Consider the following 20,106-nt stretch of genomic DNA (forward strand, 5'->3'; position numbering starts at 1 on the left):
CTTTGCTTGCCCCCATGGTGGGTTATTATGATTTGGTCAGCAAAGTAATAGTACATTTTGAACTTATGGATTAGCTGTTAAGGTCACAGCTATTAATGTGAGGAATTCTCACAACAAGATCAGGGTGGTTTGTGGTCTTTGTCAGAATTCAATGTGGGGCAGGGAGCAGGAGAATTGCTAATCTTGTTATGGTTATTTCTCTGAGAACAGGTAATATTGTTTTGGTAGCTGCAGGCTTAATCATTTGGACTGCTAAAACTATGTTTTTACAATTTGTTTAGTCAGCCAGCTTCCTTATCTGGCTCTGCACTTGGCCTGCTAGTATAGTTTGGAAAGTCCTTTTTGAAGTGGGGAAGGTACTGGTTGGTCTTGAATTCATTTTGGATATTACAAAAGCTGTATTAGATGGAGATTTCTGTACAGATATTTTAAAAAAGAAATAACATGGTCAGAGAAATATTTTATGGTCCAATACAAGGTCAATGCTTGCGCTATTAAATGAGAAAAAGGTGTGGTCATCTTAAAAATAGCCACAGTTTCTCTGTCAACTATTCTCATTGCCAAGACCAATACCTGACAAGAAGCATTAAGGCTTACAATTTAAGGGTACAATGCTCCTCAGGTACTGCACAGACCAACATGCAAACAACACCCATGCACATGAAATAGAAGTAAGTGGATCTTTTCTAAAAGAAAAAGAGTTAATGCAGGTATAGTGCTTACCCTCCAATCATGCGTCACCGTGATCTCCTTGTTATTCTTATTGGTGAATTAGTGCATTGAGAAACATGTTCCTATGTTTACTTCCTGGAGGAATTTTTAAAGCCAAAAGAATTTTTGTCATTTAAACTTGCTGATTCTCTTCAAAATAAAACTTAGACTGATATTTCCCCAGAAGGGGCAAAACCACTCTGAAGCTGATGAGGGCTATCCTTTCCTAATAAGCCTTCAGAATTCTGCCTCTGTTCTCATGAATTCTTGTCTCCATGCTCACTCTGTCCCAATGCCTGCTGCCCTGGGGACCATGTAGCTTTTCATTCCTTGTGGATGGCTTTGTGCTGCTTGCTCTACAGGGAGAGGCTGTCTAGAACGAGGAATGAGTACTCAGGAGGATTCTTGTAAACCAATCCCCTAAGGAGTAAAGGAGCCAATCACTGGGCTAGTAGGTGGGACTTCCCGGTTGGACAGAGGAAGAGAGGTAGCAGGAGGTAAATTGTAGTTCGCTAGAGTTTCCTGGTATCATGGCAGATCCATAAGGATTCGCCACTGAAGGAATCAGATTTTAATAAGGCTTACGAGATTAGGTTTTAGTTATTGTGCCCAGAGATCGAGTTACCATCGTTTCTGAACTAAGTTTGTGTTGCATTTTCCTTCACACAGCTGCTCATCTGAGTTTCCCAGATGTGCACCATAAAGGCCATGGGGAATTTGAAGCACAGGGCTGGTAGTGATCTGTCAGTGGGAACTTAGCCAGCTGAGTGGAGAGATTTTGTAGCTCTGAGTCAGAGCATCCACGAATTAAAAACAGGTCGGCCATTGCTCGCCAGTGTGTGGCCAGCCAGGTTGCCAGGGCAGAGGCACAAATGCAGGAACGTGCCAGTTCTATATCTTTTTAAATATTTCCTGCAAGAATTCCTCTCGTAGAATCCAGTTACATGTACATTAAAGTCTTGCCTCCATTGACTTACAAATCTAGGTAACCGAGAAAATGCAAGAGATCTTACAAGGCATATATGTATAATGCTTGGAGCAAGTGGTGTGTGTTGGAGTGTATTAAATATGTACACTAAAGACATTCTATACTGGTATGCGTTAAAACTGATCAAGTACATGGGAATGCATCTAGATGTGTGTAAATTTATTTCTATTTTCAGAAGCAGTAACAGAACTTAAGCTGGCCTACAGTTTACTTTTAGGAAACAAATGAGGACACTGGGGAAACACTGTGAAATTTCATATTCGATTCCCCAAATTCACATTTTATACAGCAACCTTTCAAATGTTTCTTCGCACGAGGGCACAATGTGAATGGAGTATTTGTCTCCTGTTATTCAAACCATATTCACTCTTATTTTCTAGAACTTTTTAAGCTCCTCCTCTTGTTCATTGATTTTGTTTCTAATTCAGATCAAATCTCTTGATGAAGGATTCGTGGTTGGCAGGATTTCCAAGCACTGGTCTGGTATTGTGAAGGAGATACTGACAGATGTGGACTGTTTTGGGATCCAGTTCCCTTTAGACCTCGATGTCAAGATGAAGGCAGTGTTGCTTGGTGCTTGCTTCCTCATAGTAAGTCTGCTCTTGTGATTCCGATTTTGGATGGAGTCTACAGAAACATCTGGAAACAGCTTGGAAAGCTGTACATTTAAAGGTCTCCTCCTTAGTGAGGGAAATGTAGACTGAATATGATCATCACACAGGATACATGTATGAAACTCTCAATGTAAAAATAAGAATACATTCTTAATTCCCAGTTTTGATGAGGAGGTGGCACTAAGCCCTAGCTCTGAGGTTATCTTAGATTCTTCCAGTACTTTGGATTCACAGAGAACATAGTTTCTATCCAAGAAATCCACACAGTTTCAAATGCAAAGATACAAAGCTCATCTGTGGAACAGTTCTGACTTTACAAAGCAAAAAGTTAAATTGAGAATTTGGAGAATTAATATGTGTGTGTAATAAGACTGGCTGAAATATAAATACTTTTATTTTGACACAATTTTTAATTAAGTAATTTAATACAATGAAGAGTAATAATCAGTAAAACATGTATTTAATCAAGTCCCTAGATCTACAGGGAGTATTAGGGAAAAAGCAGTGACCCTAGGATTTTTTTCAGGCCTCACATTAAGTTCCAAGCTCAGAACCTGAAGTTTGTTGAACATCCAGAAAATTCTCTCATAACATCAAAGTTCAAGGCTACAGGGACAAATGTATGGTTTCCACCATTACTTATACATTAGAAATACTTGAGCAATTCAAGTCCTCCAATTGTCCAAATATTCTTCCATTGTGCTCTAGGACTTGGAGCAACACAGTGCATTGCATGGGGAATAAAATCTGAAAAAAAAATTAAAAGACAAAAGGTGTATCCTTACAAATAAAGGATATAGATCCTTCAATGACAAAAATGTCAATAAAAGTAAAATGAAGGGGCAGAGAGATTTTAGAGTTATCAATTTAATGGGGTTTGTGGACTCACTTTATCAACTTAGTCAATTCTTCCTGTGGCATTCAAGGAAATGTGAACACTGATTGGCCATACAATGCTAAAACAAATTATTGAAATTTTGATGCAGTAATGGTATCATGGCTATGAATAAGTGAAGTGGCTATATCTCAGAAGGAACATGACATGGGATGCTGGCTAATTCTTTGTCAATTTGACACAGGCTAGAGTCATTTTGGAAAAGGGCACTTCTACTGTGAAAACGCCCCCACCTGGTAACCTCTGGTTGAACCTTTAGTTTTTTGATTGTTGAATAATATGGGAGGGCCCAGATTACTAGGGACAGTGCCACCCCTGGACTGATTGCCCTGGGTTCTATAAGAGGGCAGAATAAGCCATGACTAGCTAGTAAGCAGCACTCCTCCATGGCTTCTGCATCAACTCCTGCCTACAACTCGCTGGTATGTTTGAGTCCCTGTCCTGATTTTCCTTAGTGATAGTCTATGATGTATAACTGTAAACTGAAATAAACCCTTCTTCAAGTTGTTTAAGACCATGATATTTTATGACTTTAATAGTAACCCTCACCAAGACAAGAGGTCCTTCACCTTTGCTTTTATTTATTTATTTTTTTTATTTTTATTTTTTCTTGAGACCCACTATCCCTCTGTAGTCTAAACTGCCCTCAAAGTCATGGCAGTCCTCCTGCCTGAGTCTCCCAAATGCTAGAATTGCAAGTACCTAGTGCATCCAGGTGAGAGTTCTCTTAATAATTGTTCTTCAATAATGAAAGCAAAGTAAGAGATCTAGGGAATGAAATCACAGATCAGCCAAACATAGTCATGCTACTAATTATAAAACAAAGCCAAGAATTTCTAGTATTTCAGGATGCTAGTCTTGCAAATTTCAGATATGATAACTAATCTTTTGATTAAAGCTTCAATATTGCTTTAATACAAAACACTTGTATTTACCTCAACTGACAAATATTCTATATATATATATATTTTTGGAGTTTCACAAGATATCTTGATACAAGTATATGTTATGAGATGATCAAATACAATTAACTGACATAACCATAGACTGAAGGATTATCTTTATTTTGTATTATAAACACTTATAATTTACTCTTTTAGCAATTTTGGAATATACAATTCAGTGGTATACCTTCAGTCACAGTGCCATGTGAGAATTGTATTAATAAATTTTTAGAGTCTTTGATACAAGTCTTTTTATTTATTTATTTTTTTATTATTGATACAAGTCTTAATCCCTCAACCCAACTTCTAATCTCAGGCTTAGGCACTACAGCTCTATTCTCCTTACTTAGAATTATGAGCTCAGCAGTATTGCCCTCCATAAGTGAGAGAGTATTATATTGCATTCTTCCCCTCTAGCTTATTTCAAGTTGCATACTATGTTCCAGGTCTATCCAATATTTTGTTGTTTATGGAAAAAGTTTTACTGTTATGATGTATAGTATCTCACTTATAGTATACACACCACATTTCCTTTTGTTTGTTTGTTTGTTTTTGGGGGGAGGGTCTGGTTTTTGGTTATTGTTTGTGTCTTGTTTGTCTCTTTGCTTTAAAAAAAGGGTCTCACTATGTAGAACAGTGTGCCTTCTAGCTTAAAACTCTACTGCATCTCATTCCTGAGCTTCCTGAGTTTTCATAATTTGAAAAGTGAAGTATCTTAGTTAGGGTTTCCATTGTTGTGAAGAGACACCATGACCAAGGCAACTCTAATAAAGGACAATATTTAATTGAGGCTAGCTTACAGGTCCAGAGTTTCAGTCCATTATCATCAAGGCAAGAAGCATGGCAGCTTCCAGGGAGGCAAGGCACAGGAGAAGTTAGAGTTCTACATTTTGTTCTGAAGGGAAACCAGAGACTAGCTTCTAGGCATCTAGGAGGAGGGTCTCAAAGCCCAACCCCACAGTGAAACCCTGCCTCCAATGAGAACACACCTACTCCAACAAAGCCACATCTCCTAGTAGTACCATTCCCTAGGCCAAGCATATTTAAACCTCCATCCGAGGCTATACTTTTATTGCTGGAGATTGACTTTGCTATTTTTCTTCTGGTCTAGGACTTCATGTTTTTTGAAAGTGGTGGAGGCCAGAGACCAAAACTTTTTTGGTAATGAATCACTGTAAGTGTCCTCAGAAAATGTGAAGCAGGAACATTGATTGAAACTGAAAGGAAGCATGGTCTTTCATTGAAATCACCTCTGTTGAATTAAACTAAGATATGTAGCTCCATTAATGTGTGTTTGGCTTTCCCAATTATTCTAGTTTGTTTCCTAGCTCACCAGCTTATAGCTGCTTTTATATATTATAGTGAATATTAACTTCTTTTTAAATCGTTTTATTCGTTTACATTTCAACTGATATTCCTCTTTCCCGGTTGCCCCTCCACCAACATCCCCCACCCCCAGACCCAAACCCATTGCTCTTTACTCCCCTCCCCTTCTTATCTGGGAAAATGAACATAAGAGTTTGAAACTTTCCTGTTCCAGTCCTTGTCCTGCCATTAAAAAACAAAAAACAAACAAACAAACAAAAAAAAACCCACACACTTCACAGAAGGGTGATTCTTTACCTAATTCTGTAACTTCCAAGTTCTATAGTGGTTTTTGTGCCTCAATGTCCTAATTGGCAGTACTGAAATTTTTAATTAGTAATAGTATCAAGTTTTAAGCTCTACATAAGAACTGTGAGGATCTATGTATGAGCAATTTTTCAAACCAAAATCAGAGTAGAAAATGAGAGTCATCTTCATTGTGAACACCAGTGATTTCAGAAAACAGGAACTGGCTTAGGACAATACAGAAAATTTTGGATGAGTAGGATTTCTGTTCTTTGGTTTCACATTTACATCAAATTCATTCTGAATCCTGGGGCAGACACTGAATCTTTTTTCAAGGGACAGTGGACTTCCTGTGCAGCTACAATGACATTCTTTCCTTATCTTCTGCACCTAAAATTATGAATGTCATGGAGCAGGAAGGTTAAAATCCAGAACACACTGCAAGTCATTACAACATTAGGCTTGAACAGGATGCTTAGTTTAAGAGATGAAGGTGGACCTAGGTTGACCTTAGGCAACCAGTCACCATGCTCTGTCTGGCTACGCTGTGTCCCACAGTTATGTTCATCAGCTGCCTGCTCTCTGTGTATGTGTAGTAAAAAATTTCCTATAAACTTACCTACAATGGAGATCGACTGCTTGCCCATTAGTGGCAGTGTTTTCAGCTTGTGCTATGTTAGCAACTTATTCTACCTCAATAATCAAAAAAAATCATTGTATTCAACACATGGACAGATAGACATGCGGAAAATATTAGGACAGAATGCAATGTCTGAAGATACACTATAACCAAGGCAACTTATTAAAGAAAGCAATTATTTGGGGGCTTGTTTACAGTTTCAGAGGGTCAGTACATGTCTATCACAGCAGAGAGCGTGACAGTATGCAGGCATAGTGCTAGAGCAGTATCTGAGAACTTACATATGATCCACAATCAGGAGACAGAGAGTAAAACTGGGCTTGACTTGGGATTTTGAAATCTCAAAGCCCACCTGATGACACACCTCATCCAACAAGGCTACATTCTCTAATGAGGCTATACATTCCAGTTCTTCCTAAGTATTACAAAGACTGTGCAAAAAGCATTCAAATATATGAGCCTATGAAGGCCAGCGTCATTCAAACCACCACAAAGTCCTATTGGACGCATTCATGTACCAATCAGTGAATAGTCAAGATTTGCCCTGCACAGGGGATGGCTTTGAAATAAAGACACGTTGTTGTCCAAAAGAAGTGGGAAGGCTCCATCAGGAGCTGACCCTGTGGTTTGCAGGCTAGCTTACCATCATTACAGGTAAGGATGGTGAGGGTTGAAATAGCTGTAGCACCTTGCTGGCCACATTATGAAGGTCAACCTATAGAGAGAGAGCAATCCCGGATTTCGTGGAGAATGGGATAGAACATGCTGGCTAAGTGCCTCCCACTTCATAAGCAGAAACCAAGACATTTACAAAGAAGTTACATGTTCTCTGAGGAAAACTGGGTTGACCCTCTGGGTGTTGTGTTGTTTTTCAGCATAAATTCATATAGCTCAGACAGACTTTGAACTCCCTCTGTATTCAAAGATGACATTAAACTCCTGATTCACCTACTTCTTCCTCCCAAATTCTAGGACCCTAAGCATGTGCTACCACACCCAGTGTTATTCAGTGTTGGAAATTGATTCCAGGGCAACTTGCATGTGGGCAAGCATGGCACCAATTGAGCCAGACCTCCATCCCTTCTTCTTGATATTCATGAAACCCCACATAACAAATTCATAGGTCTTTAACTACCCTGCTATGCAGTATTCACTCCTCACTTCTTAGCAAAGCGAATACAAGCTTATTCAAGCCTTGGGCATCACACCCACGGATGCCCAAGGGTTACCTTGACCCTATTTCATCCATGGTCTGGACTTCCTTTCTGGGAGTTTCTGTATCAGAAAGCCCAAGGCTAATGTTCCTAAAGCCTCACCCAGCATATCCATCTCAGCTAACAGTTTCTCTGTGACATGGTCAATACCTCACAGTGATTTGAAATTTCCTTTACTCCTTAAAGGTGGGTGTGTGGCACATGCACTGAAATCACCTTTCAAATCTGCAAGGTGAACTAATGCATGCCACAAATATACATTCTCAAAATAGCCAGCCCCATTTACATGAAGATAGGAAATTAGTAGTTGCTTAAGTTAATTGTCAATAAGAACATCTTTAAAGCATGAATGCATTATTTGAGATAAGTTATTTTATGTATGTGTCAATATTTTGTTGTAGGATCAAAGTCCAGGTATAGGACAGCTCTTTTGTCTTTTCCTTTTTACATAAAGGCTCACTTTCTCTTTTTAAATGTGTGTGTGGGGGGGATGTTTCAGGGCAGGGAGAGGTGGATACATATATGCTATGTTGCACATGTAGAGGACAATTGTCTTCTTCCCTTTTGTGTGGTTGGGATCTGATTTAGGTTGTTAGGCATACAAAACAAAAGCAATTTTACCTGATGAACTATATCATGCACCCAAGTCAGACATTTTATAAATGTATTCTAGAATCTTGCTCATCACTATGCTCTGCTGTCTGGTTCTACTATTTCCGTTGAATGATCTCTGATGAGACAACAGTTTGTGGTATAAGAAGCAGACAGAATTTATTACAGAGCGATACAAGGCACTGTTGAGGATGAAGGGTCCAGTGGACAAAGGGACCTTTGTAAATAACATGATCATGAAAAATGGTCAGAGAATCAGGGCCAACTTCCATTTCAGACAGCCTTTATTCTATCCCTAAAGTCTCTAGACTGCACAACTTTCCTGAAGACTGGTTCTCTGTCTAGGTGATTTAAAGGCCGATTTAGAGTGAAAAAATATTTTTTTAAGAGATGGTCTCATGTAGGGCAGACTGGCCTCAAGCTGTGCAGTCAAGACTGGCCTTGAAGTCCTGATCTTTGCTTCCCCACCTCCTGAGTGTTTGCTTCATGGAGCAAGAAAATGATGTTTGGCATGAGAACCAAAATAAGAAACCCAAAGACTGTCTATAACAGAAGAGCATTTGCTGGTAACTGTAAAGAACACTTGTAAATTTCTTCAACGAGAAGATTTTATTTTCTATTTCCCAGAAGTTTCAGCCATAGTGGATTTCATAGAGAAAAGGGAGTCTCAGTTGACACAAAGCATTAGTTCACAACAGAAAAATGAGTCCTTCCAAAGACTTTGCATGAGGTGAGCGCACTGGGGCTTGCTCCATCCATGATGCCAGACCTGCCAATTCCTGTTTATTTTCTCATTTGCCATATGTACATATCTGTATGCATCCACACTCACACATAATTTGACACATATGCAAAAAATTTTAACAATCATTATACAGTTTCAACAGTTTAAACATAAGACTTATCCAAGTACTATGTAACATACACCCATGTAACACTTTTATACAAGTGACATCTGAAACGCCTTAAAAAATAATTTATTTAACAAATACTGGATGTTTTAGTTTCCCAAAGCTTTAAATTAAGCCATATGGTATCTGTGCATGATAAATGATTGTTCTGGGCAAGAAATCTTGGCTATCTGCTTCCATGGTTTATTTCAAACCTATTCCCCCTGGAAAAGCACACACATAAAGAAATGATTTCACACACACACACACACACACACACACACACACACACACACACACACACACATTTACGGGGGGTGGGGTGGGGGACACTTGCTAATGGGGAGCTGACCTGGAGCAAGAGTCAGATTGTGATGAAAAATCTCATCCTGAGAGGATGAGACTGCTCTCTCCCTGATCTCAGCCTGTTTACTCTGAATTATGACCTCTACCTCTCTAACCTCTGAGGACAGTAATGATGAAGTCTGTGGCCAGATTACAGGTTCAACTTCCTCTCTCCCAATCTGAAGCTGCCAATCTGATTCTGGAAATTCTTCTGTATGTAAATGAAGCATTCCCAGGTCTCTACCCTAGCCAAGTAACATATACCCACTTTGGAATTCCACACCTTCTCCCCATATATAGCCTTTGTTCTCCCCAATAAAGTTGAGCTGTCTCACTGAAGCTGATCCTGGAAGTCAATCAATTCATATGTATTCACAAGCATCAACAACCTGACCCCTTTACCTGTCTCTACTCCTTTTGTCCTTGAGGGCCAGTGGCCAACAGCTCCCTGGAGAAGGAAGGGACATGTGTGTATACACACACACACACACACACACACACACACACACACACACACACACACACACACACACACACACACACACACACACACACACACACACACACACACAAACAAACAAACATTTTGCTTGCTTCAAGGAAACCTTTCTCTTCTATGTATTGGTATACAAATGGATGACATTTTCTGAGACTTCCTGATGATTTTTATTCTTAAACTGTAATTGTAGAGTTTATGACCCATGCCATATTGAGTTTTTAATAAGAATCAGTTGCACAGTAGTAGCAAATAATTTAAGGCAGAGGGAAGGTAATCGAAACACTAATGAGTTTTGGGCTGTGAATGAGTTTTTCTTGCCTGAAGTTATACAAGTTGCCTTGTAAAATAACAGATGAAAGGTTTATTAGACCCTCCGTAGACTGAAGAATTCTCAGCTTCCTATTCAGCGAAATGATGCTCCAATTTTATCACACATGGTGGACATGTTGCCAGTCTTTGTTATTTTGGCTTTTAGTTTTGGAAAATCTAGGAATATGAAGAAAAGGAACATTTAAAGTCATTACCCTGCCTTGTGGAAGATGTAAATGAAATCACCGAAGTGATTGCATCTTTAAAGGGACTGAGGGATCTCGCCACTCTTTGTCATTTATTGATACTTGTGTCCCAGAGTATTATATACATATAGTCATAGTCAAGTTTTAGAAGAAAATTCTAAACTATGACAAGTCATCAGTGTTCCCAAGGAGGTCTACTTCCCAATCCCAAGCCAGCAAGTGAATGGTGCATTGGAATGACCAGTGCCTACATCACCTCGTTGTCATCCTCTGCAGCTTTGTACGTTTTGCTGTACAAATCACAAACCAATAATTACACTTGTGGGTTATGTGGGAATTGGTATCTGGAAAATTACTACAAGCTGAAAGTGTAATTTAAGTTGTGAAGAACTGACTTAATGTCCTGAAGACCTAATCCAATGTCTGAGACTTCTATGTTGTCTACAACTGAGGCCAGCACAGATGCATGTACAAGTTCAGACTATGGCCCTTTCAAGTGCAAGTTCAGACTATGACCCTCTCCCAGTCCTCATCATGCTGAAGTCACTTCTTTTCCCTTCATTTTCAACATTTGTTTCCCATGTCCAGATAATAACATCTTCACTTTTCCTTTTGTCCAAAGCTAGTAGCTAAATAAGTTGTAATCAATATCATACTTCCACATTTGCCAGAGAGCAGAACTTATTTAGAACATCCCCTCACATAAATGGCACAAAAGGAGTCACAGCAATGACACATCTTTTAGGTGGTGATGAAATCTTTTAAATGACTTCTATTTCTGCCTCAATAAAGATGGGTGAGGCTTTCAGCAATCAGTATGTCAATGAGCACAGGACCTCATTACTCATTCTGAGTCACATGTTGGGTTCAGCACTCCTCTTGAGCCAGCTGCTATTCCAGGCTACCAGTGTCATCAGCTTTCTCCCATTGATGCATCCTAATAGGATCCTTGAGAGACTGCATGGTAAGCCAGACAGAAGATCAATCCTCTTCAAACTGACTTCTAAGGTATCCAGTTCTCATATGGTTTCCAAATGCACTCCTTTGCAAGGGTCCTTGTAACTGGCCACTCCCATTTCCTATGGCTAGGTTCTACTCATGGCCATTTTTGAAATACTAACATAAGTGATAAACTTGATTTGATAATCATGTATCAATAGTCATCCACTAATTACAAGTAAATATCACTAAAGCAAGACGTTAAAAATAAAGGCGATGAGAGGGAAGCAGATGTCACAACAGGAGAGCTGAAAGTCCCTGAACTTTCTGCTACATCTCCCTGCAAGTGTAAAATATCACTAAAAGGAGTCTGCTCCCTTAAACAAAACAAAAAACTACTAAATAACTCTTTACAAAACCTGCTAAGTTAGCACAAAAAGTGAGAACCAAGAAATTGAAAGAGTCCTTTGGAAAACTGCCAAGACATTATAAATCAAAAAGAATATCTACCTTTCAACTCAACAATTTTACTTTCAGAAGTCTACTGGAAGAAAGCATACAAGAACATACAAGGAATTTTGGGAAAGGACTCATAAGTATCAAGTAAAACTAGACACCATTTAAATTACCCCGTGACAAATGGCTAAATAAACTATGACATAACTCTATGTATAAGTCAGGTTCTCCAAAAATTAAAGTCATAATTATTAGTAACATCACAGAAATGTCCAGGAAGGTTTTTTTTGTTGTTTGTTGTTTTTTGTTTTTTGTTTGTTTTTTGTTTTTAATTTACTTTTCTCTCTTTGACTTTGGTCTAGTATATTTTTTTTTATTGATTCTTTGTGAGTTTCCCATTATGCACCAATCCAATTCACCTGGCCACCCCTTCATATCTGCCCTCCTCCTTTGCAACTGCCTACCCCTATCACACAAATGAAAACAACAACTGCAAAAGCATCACTGTGATAGTTGTGGTGTGTCACAGTGTCACACAGCGTACTCTTTCCCCCAACAGTTTTACTTGCAAATGGTCATTGCAATGAGCCATTGGTTTATTTCGGGGCCTCTGTCTTCACCATCAATACTGGATCCCCAACCAGATTCCTCTTGATTACCCTGTTATTGCCCTCTGTCTGGAGATCCTGCAGCTTTGAATCTGCAGGGCTGACCCCTCCTTGTGCTCCAGCAGTTCATAGATGGGGTATATGTTAGGGTGCACCAACTCAAAGCCCTGGATCTGGGCCTGGGTGGAAGCTGAATGGGTCATCCTACCAGATCTCCTGTGCCTGTGTTACTAGGGCCAGCTTCCCTAATTTTCCAAGGAGTGGGGCCAGCTCTTCCACTCTCAAGCTCTCAAGACTTACAGGCTGACTCTCTCATACCCATGCCACCAGGACCAATTCTACTGTGCTGCCCAGGTAATGTGCAGGGCTTCCTGCCATTTTATATGAAGCTTATATCCTACTCAATGATACTCTAGTTCAGGAAGAAGGATTCACAGGCACTTTAAGGCTTCTAGTCTAACATGAGAAGATCTTACTTTTTAAGAAAAATACACACACACACACACACACACATACACACACACATACACACACACACACACACATATGTTTTTCGAGACAGGGTTTCTCTGTGTAGCCTTGGCTGTGCTGGAACTCACTGTGTAGACCAGGCTGGCCTCAAACTCAGAAATCCGCCTGCCTCTGCCTCCCAAGTGTTCGGATTAAAGGCGTGTGCCACCATGCCCAGCTATATTTTTTAAATAGAAATGGAGTCTATCCTCTTTTCTTACCTCAAGACCCTCCAAACTACTGCCAAACTTCTTTCATGTCCATTCTACTGTCAAGTTGATAGCTAATTTTCCTTTGCTTATTATTGCTACACAATGTGTGCATAAATAAGTATTATATATATATATATATCATATACATACATATACATAATAAACATACACACATACATATATACATACAAATACACATATACATACATATATATGTATATATATGTATATATATATATTTATACATACATATATATGGATGTTTCTTCTGCCCTCATGAACATTCTCCTTCCATACTTATCACTTTTACCCCACGCTCTTCCTGCTCCAGCTATTTTTCTTCAGTATCCCTGTCTACCCCTACCCTTATGTTCACATGACAACACCAGATTTGCCTTATAAAGGAAGATGAATTAGGAATATCTATACATTCCCCCACTGCATCATCTCTTAATCCACACCAAAGATAAGCTATTTTGGTGTGTGTGATCACATGTAAAGATCTTAACTTTCTTCCAAAATTAATAAACATGCATTAGGTTGAAGCATATGTCAATCAAGATCCATATTCTCTCCAAGCCTTCAAGTGAAACAAGCACTTCGTAGAATTATGTGTTATCACTGTTCTTTGAAAGCCTGTGACACAGAAAATATTTAAATTGTCACAGAGCACAAAATTAGAATATTTAAGTCTACTACCAGTGATATATTTCGTTATGAAACTGGAGATAATCATGAATAGGAGTCAAGCTATGTGAGAAAAATCACACAATGTATCCAGCAGGATTACATTGTATCTTTTTGTTTGTCACCATGTGTTTGAAATGCTAATACATTTTACATCCATTAAACATATTTACATTAACGCATACCTTAAAATATATACCAATAATACTTTATCAACATAATATACTTAATAAAACATAAAAGTTTATGTGTAGGAAATTGGAGTTTTAAAAGTATATTTGTCGTACATGTTCAAGTTTATTCTTAATTTCACATAATAGTCAGTCTACAGATATTGTGTCACTTGTACATACAGAGATTTAAAATGAGGGAGGGCCTATGGAAACCTCACAAGAAAAGCTTTCAGAACACTAGTTTTAAAATTTCAAAATTCACCAAAGATTTTCAAAGATCTAGATAATACTTATTCATGAAAAGCAAAGACATCTCAGAGAGAACTCACTTTGGAGCATTACCCTTGCCCTTTCTCCTCAGCTTCACAATAGCTACGAAACCAACAGCTCAGCAGTGGAAGTATTCATAACTCAATGGGAAGAACCTTCTGGAAGGTATGTGGCCTATGTGAGAGTTAAGATGGATTCTGCAGCTTTGTCTGTGCAACTTGAACCCTAATACAAGTGTCCCCAGAGGAGGGTGTCAGAAAAGAGAAAGTTTTCTCTTTCCCTGGGTTTGAAATTTCAGGAAAGATTCCTTAATCTAAGGCACATGGGGCACCTTAAGCAACAGGGATGCTTTACTAATTGCTCCACGAGGAACAGAGTCCTGAAGCCAATCTTTAAAATTCTAACTTCATAATCAGGACATGACACATGGAGGGTTGACTTGCTACTGCAGAAACAATAGCACACTCTTGTACCTACTACTTAAAATTTTGCATGTCTCAAGAATTGAGTGATGGGTTGGAAGTGCCTGGATCACTTCAATAGGATATTAGAAGGATGATGTGTGGGCCATTCTGTATATGGCACGTAGTTTCTGCATCTTGAAACTATTTGTAAAGAACTTGGAAAAAAATAATAGTGTACTTTTAAATGAGTCTGACTTTCATTTATTTATTTTTAAGTTAGCTTACAATGCAATATTTTATTTTTTTAAGCTTAATTTGAAGGATTCAGACCTTCCCATTGTAAAAATTATACTGACAATCTGGAACTAACATAAAATAAACTTACAGATCAGTGGAAGATTAGAATGTCCAGAAGTATAGTTTATACTTATGAACACTTGGTGTTCTACAGGACTCAAAAAAAAAAAAAGTCAAGGGAAAAAAAGTGTCATCAATAGGTTTTTTTTCTGAAATAACTGAGCATTGACACACAAATGAATCAAGTTGGATGATTACATCATACCACAGACAGACATTCTTTCAAACAGATCATAAACAGAAGCAAAGGAACCGAAATTTTAATACTATTAGAAAAACAAAATAAAGTATTAACACTGGATAAGAGGATGGTTTCTTCTATATAACATAAAGCTCAAGCAATAGTAGTAACAACACCAGACAAGTAAGTTTATTACATCAAAATTAGAGTGCAGAGAATGTGGAATGCTCTTATATTGCTTGTGAGAATGTATAACAAAATGGCCAATCTTGAAAAATATTTTTCATTTCCTCAAAGTTTAAATATAGGTATAACATACTTCATCTAAATAATTCTAAAGTTTTCAAGTTTATCTATTTTGTTGGGATTTTTTTAAAACTATAGTTGTCTTTTAGCTTTGTGATTGCAATTTTGAACATGTGTAAGAGTTGATGATATGGTATCATCACCAAAATGATGAGAGTAGATTTTTGGAATAACTTCAGCATCCTCATAAACACTGCTGAAACCTTCCTCTGAAATATCAAGCTGGAAGCTGGATTTGTATATTTATGATATTTAAGTCTAATTCTGAGCAAGACAAAGAAAACACAGAATGATTAAGTAGTTTAATCCAGGGTCAATAGTGCATTGTAATGCCATGGAGATTAGTTATAAATTCATAAAAATAAGGGCACTGAAGATTGTTATGTACCAAAGCCATATTTTAAATGTTTCATTTGGCCCCTGCTTAGACAAAATGTCAGACTGTCTGCCCTTTACTATTAAATTAAAGAAGAAAAATGATCCAATAGATCTGAAACAGAAAGATAATTTTATTAAAAGAGGTTGAAGTAGTCACATGGCAATAGTGATAAGAATTCACCTAACTGGTACTGATGGGATTAATTGGGACATATTGCATTCCTAGGATTCTTTTTGGATTTAGTTCAATACTGAATACAAATATAAAACATAAATATGTCCACTAAAAACAATTTTAAAATAGGGCATTGATGATATGCTGAAAAGAGAAAATAAAAACTTTAGTTCCTGACTCTACTCATGCTATTTCAATAGTGTCAATCTTTTTAACCTAATGTTTAAATCAATTCAATATATCTCGCTCTAGAGCATTCACATAATACATATTATGGCTTTGTTTTGTTTTGTTTTTATAATCTACAACCCACAATGCTATGGATGTGGACAACTGGGACAGCACCCACCTGTTCATTTGAATTGGAACATTTGGATGTGGTATAATAATGTATATTGGAACTTACTTGATCTGTGATAATATAAATAAGTTATTTTTAGGATACTAAATAATTATAACTAACAAAATAGTTTATATTTTGTTTGACTTTAAACTTTAATTTTCATGCATGTAATAATGTTTATTTTGAATAGCATCATATTTTTATTTAGAAGTCAGGATTTTGAGAATGCAACTAACTCTAAAATTGTTACTTCCATTTCATGTTGCATTCATACTTGGCTATTAGAAGCCCTGTATGCAAATGTGAACATTGATCACTAACATTAGGAAATTGTCTTATTCTGCATCAGATTGCATGAGATTGAATTAGTTTGTTTATGCCATTAATATTAATTTTCGGATATACTATGAATAATTAACTTTGATAATTATGATGTCTGTAGTTACTGGCCACATCTTATTTGTAATTCTTTAAAAAAACAATGTAATCTTCATTCTGGAAGAGGTTTTATTAATACCCTTAATATATTATGATACATTTGTCACAAATGAACATAAATTGCAACTAACAGCTCCTAGATATACAATCAAATTAGCCCAAAACTTGTCCACATAAGATCTTTCCGAGGATGTTCTCAACAGCTTTAATCATAATGCTTCTTTAAGTTGGATCTGAAATGACCCACAAAAGGCTTGGTCCCTAGACTGGTGACACTTTGGGGTGGGGGGGTTGGCGGAGTAGAACTTTTAGAAGATGGAGTCTTGTGGAGTCTTAGGACATTAGGGACATGCCTTCAAAGGGACTGTGAGACTCTAGTCTCTTGCTTTACTTTCTCGTTAATTTTTGGCTCTGAGATGAGTGGATTTATTCTACCAACCACTTTCGTCCAGGTTGTGTTTGACTCTCCATGAACCCAAGAACATTCATCAAGATTGGTGTGATGGTTTGAATTTGAATGGCCCCCATAGGCTCGCATGTTTGGATATTTGACCCATAGGGAGTACTGCTATTAGCAGGTGTGGCCTTGTTGGGGCAGGCTCTGAAGTCTCCTTTGCTCAAGTTATGCCCAGTGTAACACACAAACTCCTGCTGACTGCAGACCCAACAGGTAGAACTCTCAGTTGCTTCTCCAGCACCATGTCTGCCTGCATACTGCTGTTTCCTGCCATGAAAATAATGGATTAAACCTCTGAAACTGGAAGTCAGCCCCAATGAAATCTTTCTTTCTAAAGATGGCATTCTGCATTCAGATATGCTACACAAGTCTGGCTCCTGAAATAAGGTTCCCACATAAGTTACTCAAACTTATTTCAGGGAAAACACGATTCTGGATTATTCTAGAAATCTGATCTAGACAAAGAATACAGGTAACTGTCCAGATAGCTCAGTTTCATTGCCCAGTCTGAGAAATTGTCATTCATAGTTCAACTCTTAATCTTCCTGTTACATGCAAACTATTTTTTCATGAAGATGAAATTTTAATAAATGAAAATAAAAAACACTAAGGAGGATCTTTCATATACATTAGAGATTGTAAGACTATAGTTGACACTTATGGATTCATTTAATATACATGCTTTTTCTAATTTAAGTATGTTATAAAAGAATGTGCCTATTTTTCATTTCATTAGTCTAATACTCATACTTTGGCTATTTATTACAGAAAAAGATCACTGTATACCTACAATGAGGAATGCATGAACATTTTATATGCTCACCATTTTCAGAGAATCAAAGAACCTTATCTCATTTGCCCTGTTAGTTTTGGTCTGGAGTGTAAAGGATGCAAAAATCTTAAATGAAGTATATAACTGTGATTCACAAAAGTGGGAAGAGAGGTAAACAAAAGCCACAGGAATCCAAAAGACAAATAACAACAATAACTAATAATTTAAGGAATCACAAGCATGGAGCTAAAGCCTAAACATGAGGTCCCACCACAGACCAGCTGAGCCAGAAGATCCAGTAAAGAGTTTTGGCAATCTGTGTTAGATCAAGCTCACAAGCTATTCTGCTGCAAGTTTAAATTAAGTAGATTTTGGGTTAAACAATGACTTTGACATGGAAGGGGTTACTTAAAGAAATACTATAGCTCTATAGTATGGTCACAGGTATCTACGAAGGATACTGTTGATTACAAAAAGTAATTGCCAAATAAATCATATTCTAGCATGCATATTCATGATGTATACACATTTGCATATGCTTGGTATAAGTCTAGGTGTGTGTGTGTGTAAGTGTGCATATGTGTAGGGAGGTAAATGAACGTGTGTATGTGTACGGGTATGCATATGTGTATGTGCATTATGTGTAAGTGTGGTTGAGTGTGTGAGTATATATGAATGTCTATGTCTTTGTATGTTTGCATGTATGTGTATCAGAGTGTATATGTCCTGGATTTTAGTGTTAAACTCAACCTTTTAAAATATATGAATAAACAGGGTTTTGTTGACATATTTGTTTTAGCTACCTTTCTGGCTTACTATATCTCTCACCCTTCAACCCCTATTCCACTTCCATCCCTTCCAGGTCCCCCAACACTAGGTAGGAGAGAAAGAAGGATACAGGGATAAGGGGACGTAGATCTCTTTAGACTACTTCCTGCTAATTAGTGCCCCTGAATTGGGTTCCTGGCAAGTCCAATCCTCCTCTTCAGGATACCTCCAACTTCTTTTCTTCAATCCTCAACAACAGCAACCAAGAGCAGGGGGAGCAGAAGACCCTCTCAGGGCACTCACACTCCAACCCTCTCCAGTCTCCCCAGAATTAAACTATCTGCAGCTGGCAAAAATCACGCTCCCTTAGAGCATGAGCCAATTATAGTTAACCGTTGCAGACAAACTGAAACAGCCCAGATCCCACACCTTGGATTAAAATGAAAACATTCACATAAAATAATTGGGAATTTTGAAGATACCAAAATTCCCACTACAGCCTTTTCAGGTAATCAGTTTCTACAATTTGCATTTACAAATAGTTTCAGTGTATATTTCTGTTTTCATTGTATAATGTTGTTGGTGTATTTGCTGTTCATGAGTTTACAAAGTATGAAATAATAACCTCTTTATCATTCCTAGAATTTAGGAATTTTTCCATGCTTACTTTAATAGAATATATTGGGTTTTTTTTAGATAATTAATTTGTTATTCATTTATTTTCTACTTGTTCAGCACAAATTTTAGTGATTTCTTTCTACTCTATTATTTTTTCCTCTATAACTTTTCTGGGTATTATATTGAAATTTTGTCATTGGATTTTAATCTTTTTCACTTCTCATAAAAAGAATTTAAAGGTATAGGTATACATTTTTATTTGATTACCTATACAATTAAAGAGCTCTGTTTTATTTCCTTCAAATACTAATTTTTCTTCAATTGATTATTTTTTCCATTTAAAGAGGTACTTAATTTCAGGAGATGGTAACAAATGTTGTCAATGCCTTGGAATTTCCTGTGCTGTCCAGAGTGTTGCTCTCTCCATAGCCTTAGTTCTTAGTTGTCTTGCATCACATAGCATCTGCAGAAACTTTCCCTGGTTGACTGCCGCTGGCTGCCAGAGGCTTTGTATCCCAGCAGTGTTGTTCCTTAGGAGCTCCTAAAATTCACCGTGTCCTTGAAATTTCTTTCTGC

General features: G+C 37.6%; 1 protein-coding gene across 1 annotated transcript in view; it reads left to right on the forward strand.

Moving 5' to 3' along the window:
* LOC110328056 (phospholipid scramblase 1-like) overlaps nucleotides 1-5,435 on the forward strand; it is a 42,313-nt gene extending 36,878 nt beyond the window's left edge. Inside the window, exons 6-7 of the mRNA XM_021207412.1 lie at nucleotides 2,128-2,289; nucleotides 5,264-5,435. Of these exons, the coding sequence (XP_021063071.1) occupies nucleotides 2,128-2,289; nucleotides 5,264-5,317 (216 nt within the window). The 3' untranslated portion in view covers nucleotides 5,318-5,435. The remainder of the gene's footprint in view (nucleotides 1-2,127; nucleotides 2,290-5,263) is intronic.
* The last annotated feature ends 14,671 nt before the right edge of the window (nucleotides 5,436-20,106 follow it).

The sequence above is a fragment of the Mus pahari genome, chromosome 10 (assembly GCF_900095145.1).
Source record: "Mus pahari chromosome 10, PAHARI_EIJ_v1.1, whole genome shotgun sequence".
NCBI lineage: Eukaryota > Metazoa > Chordata > Mammalia > Rodentia > Muridae > Mus > Mus pahari.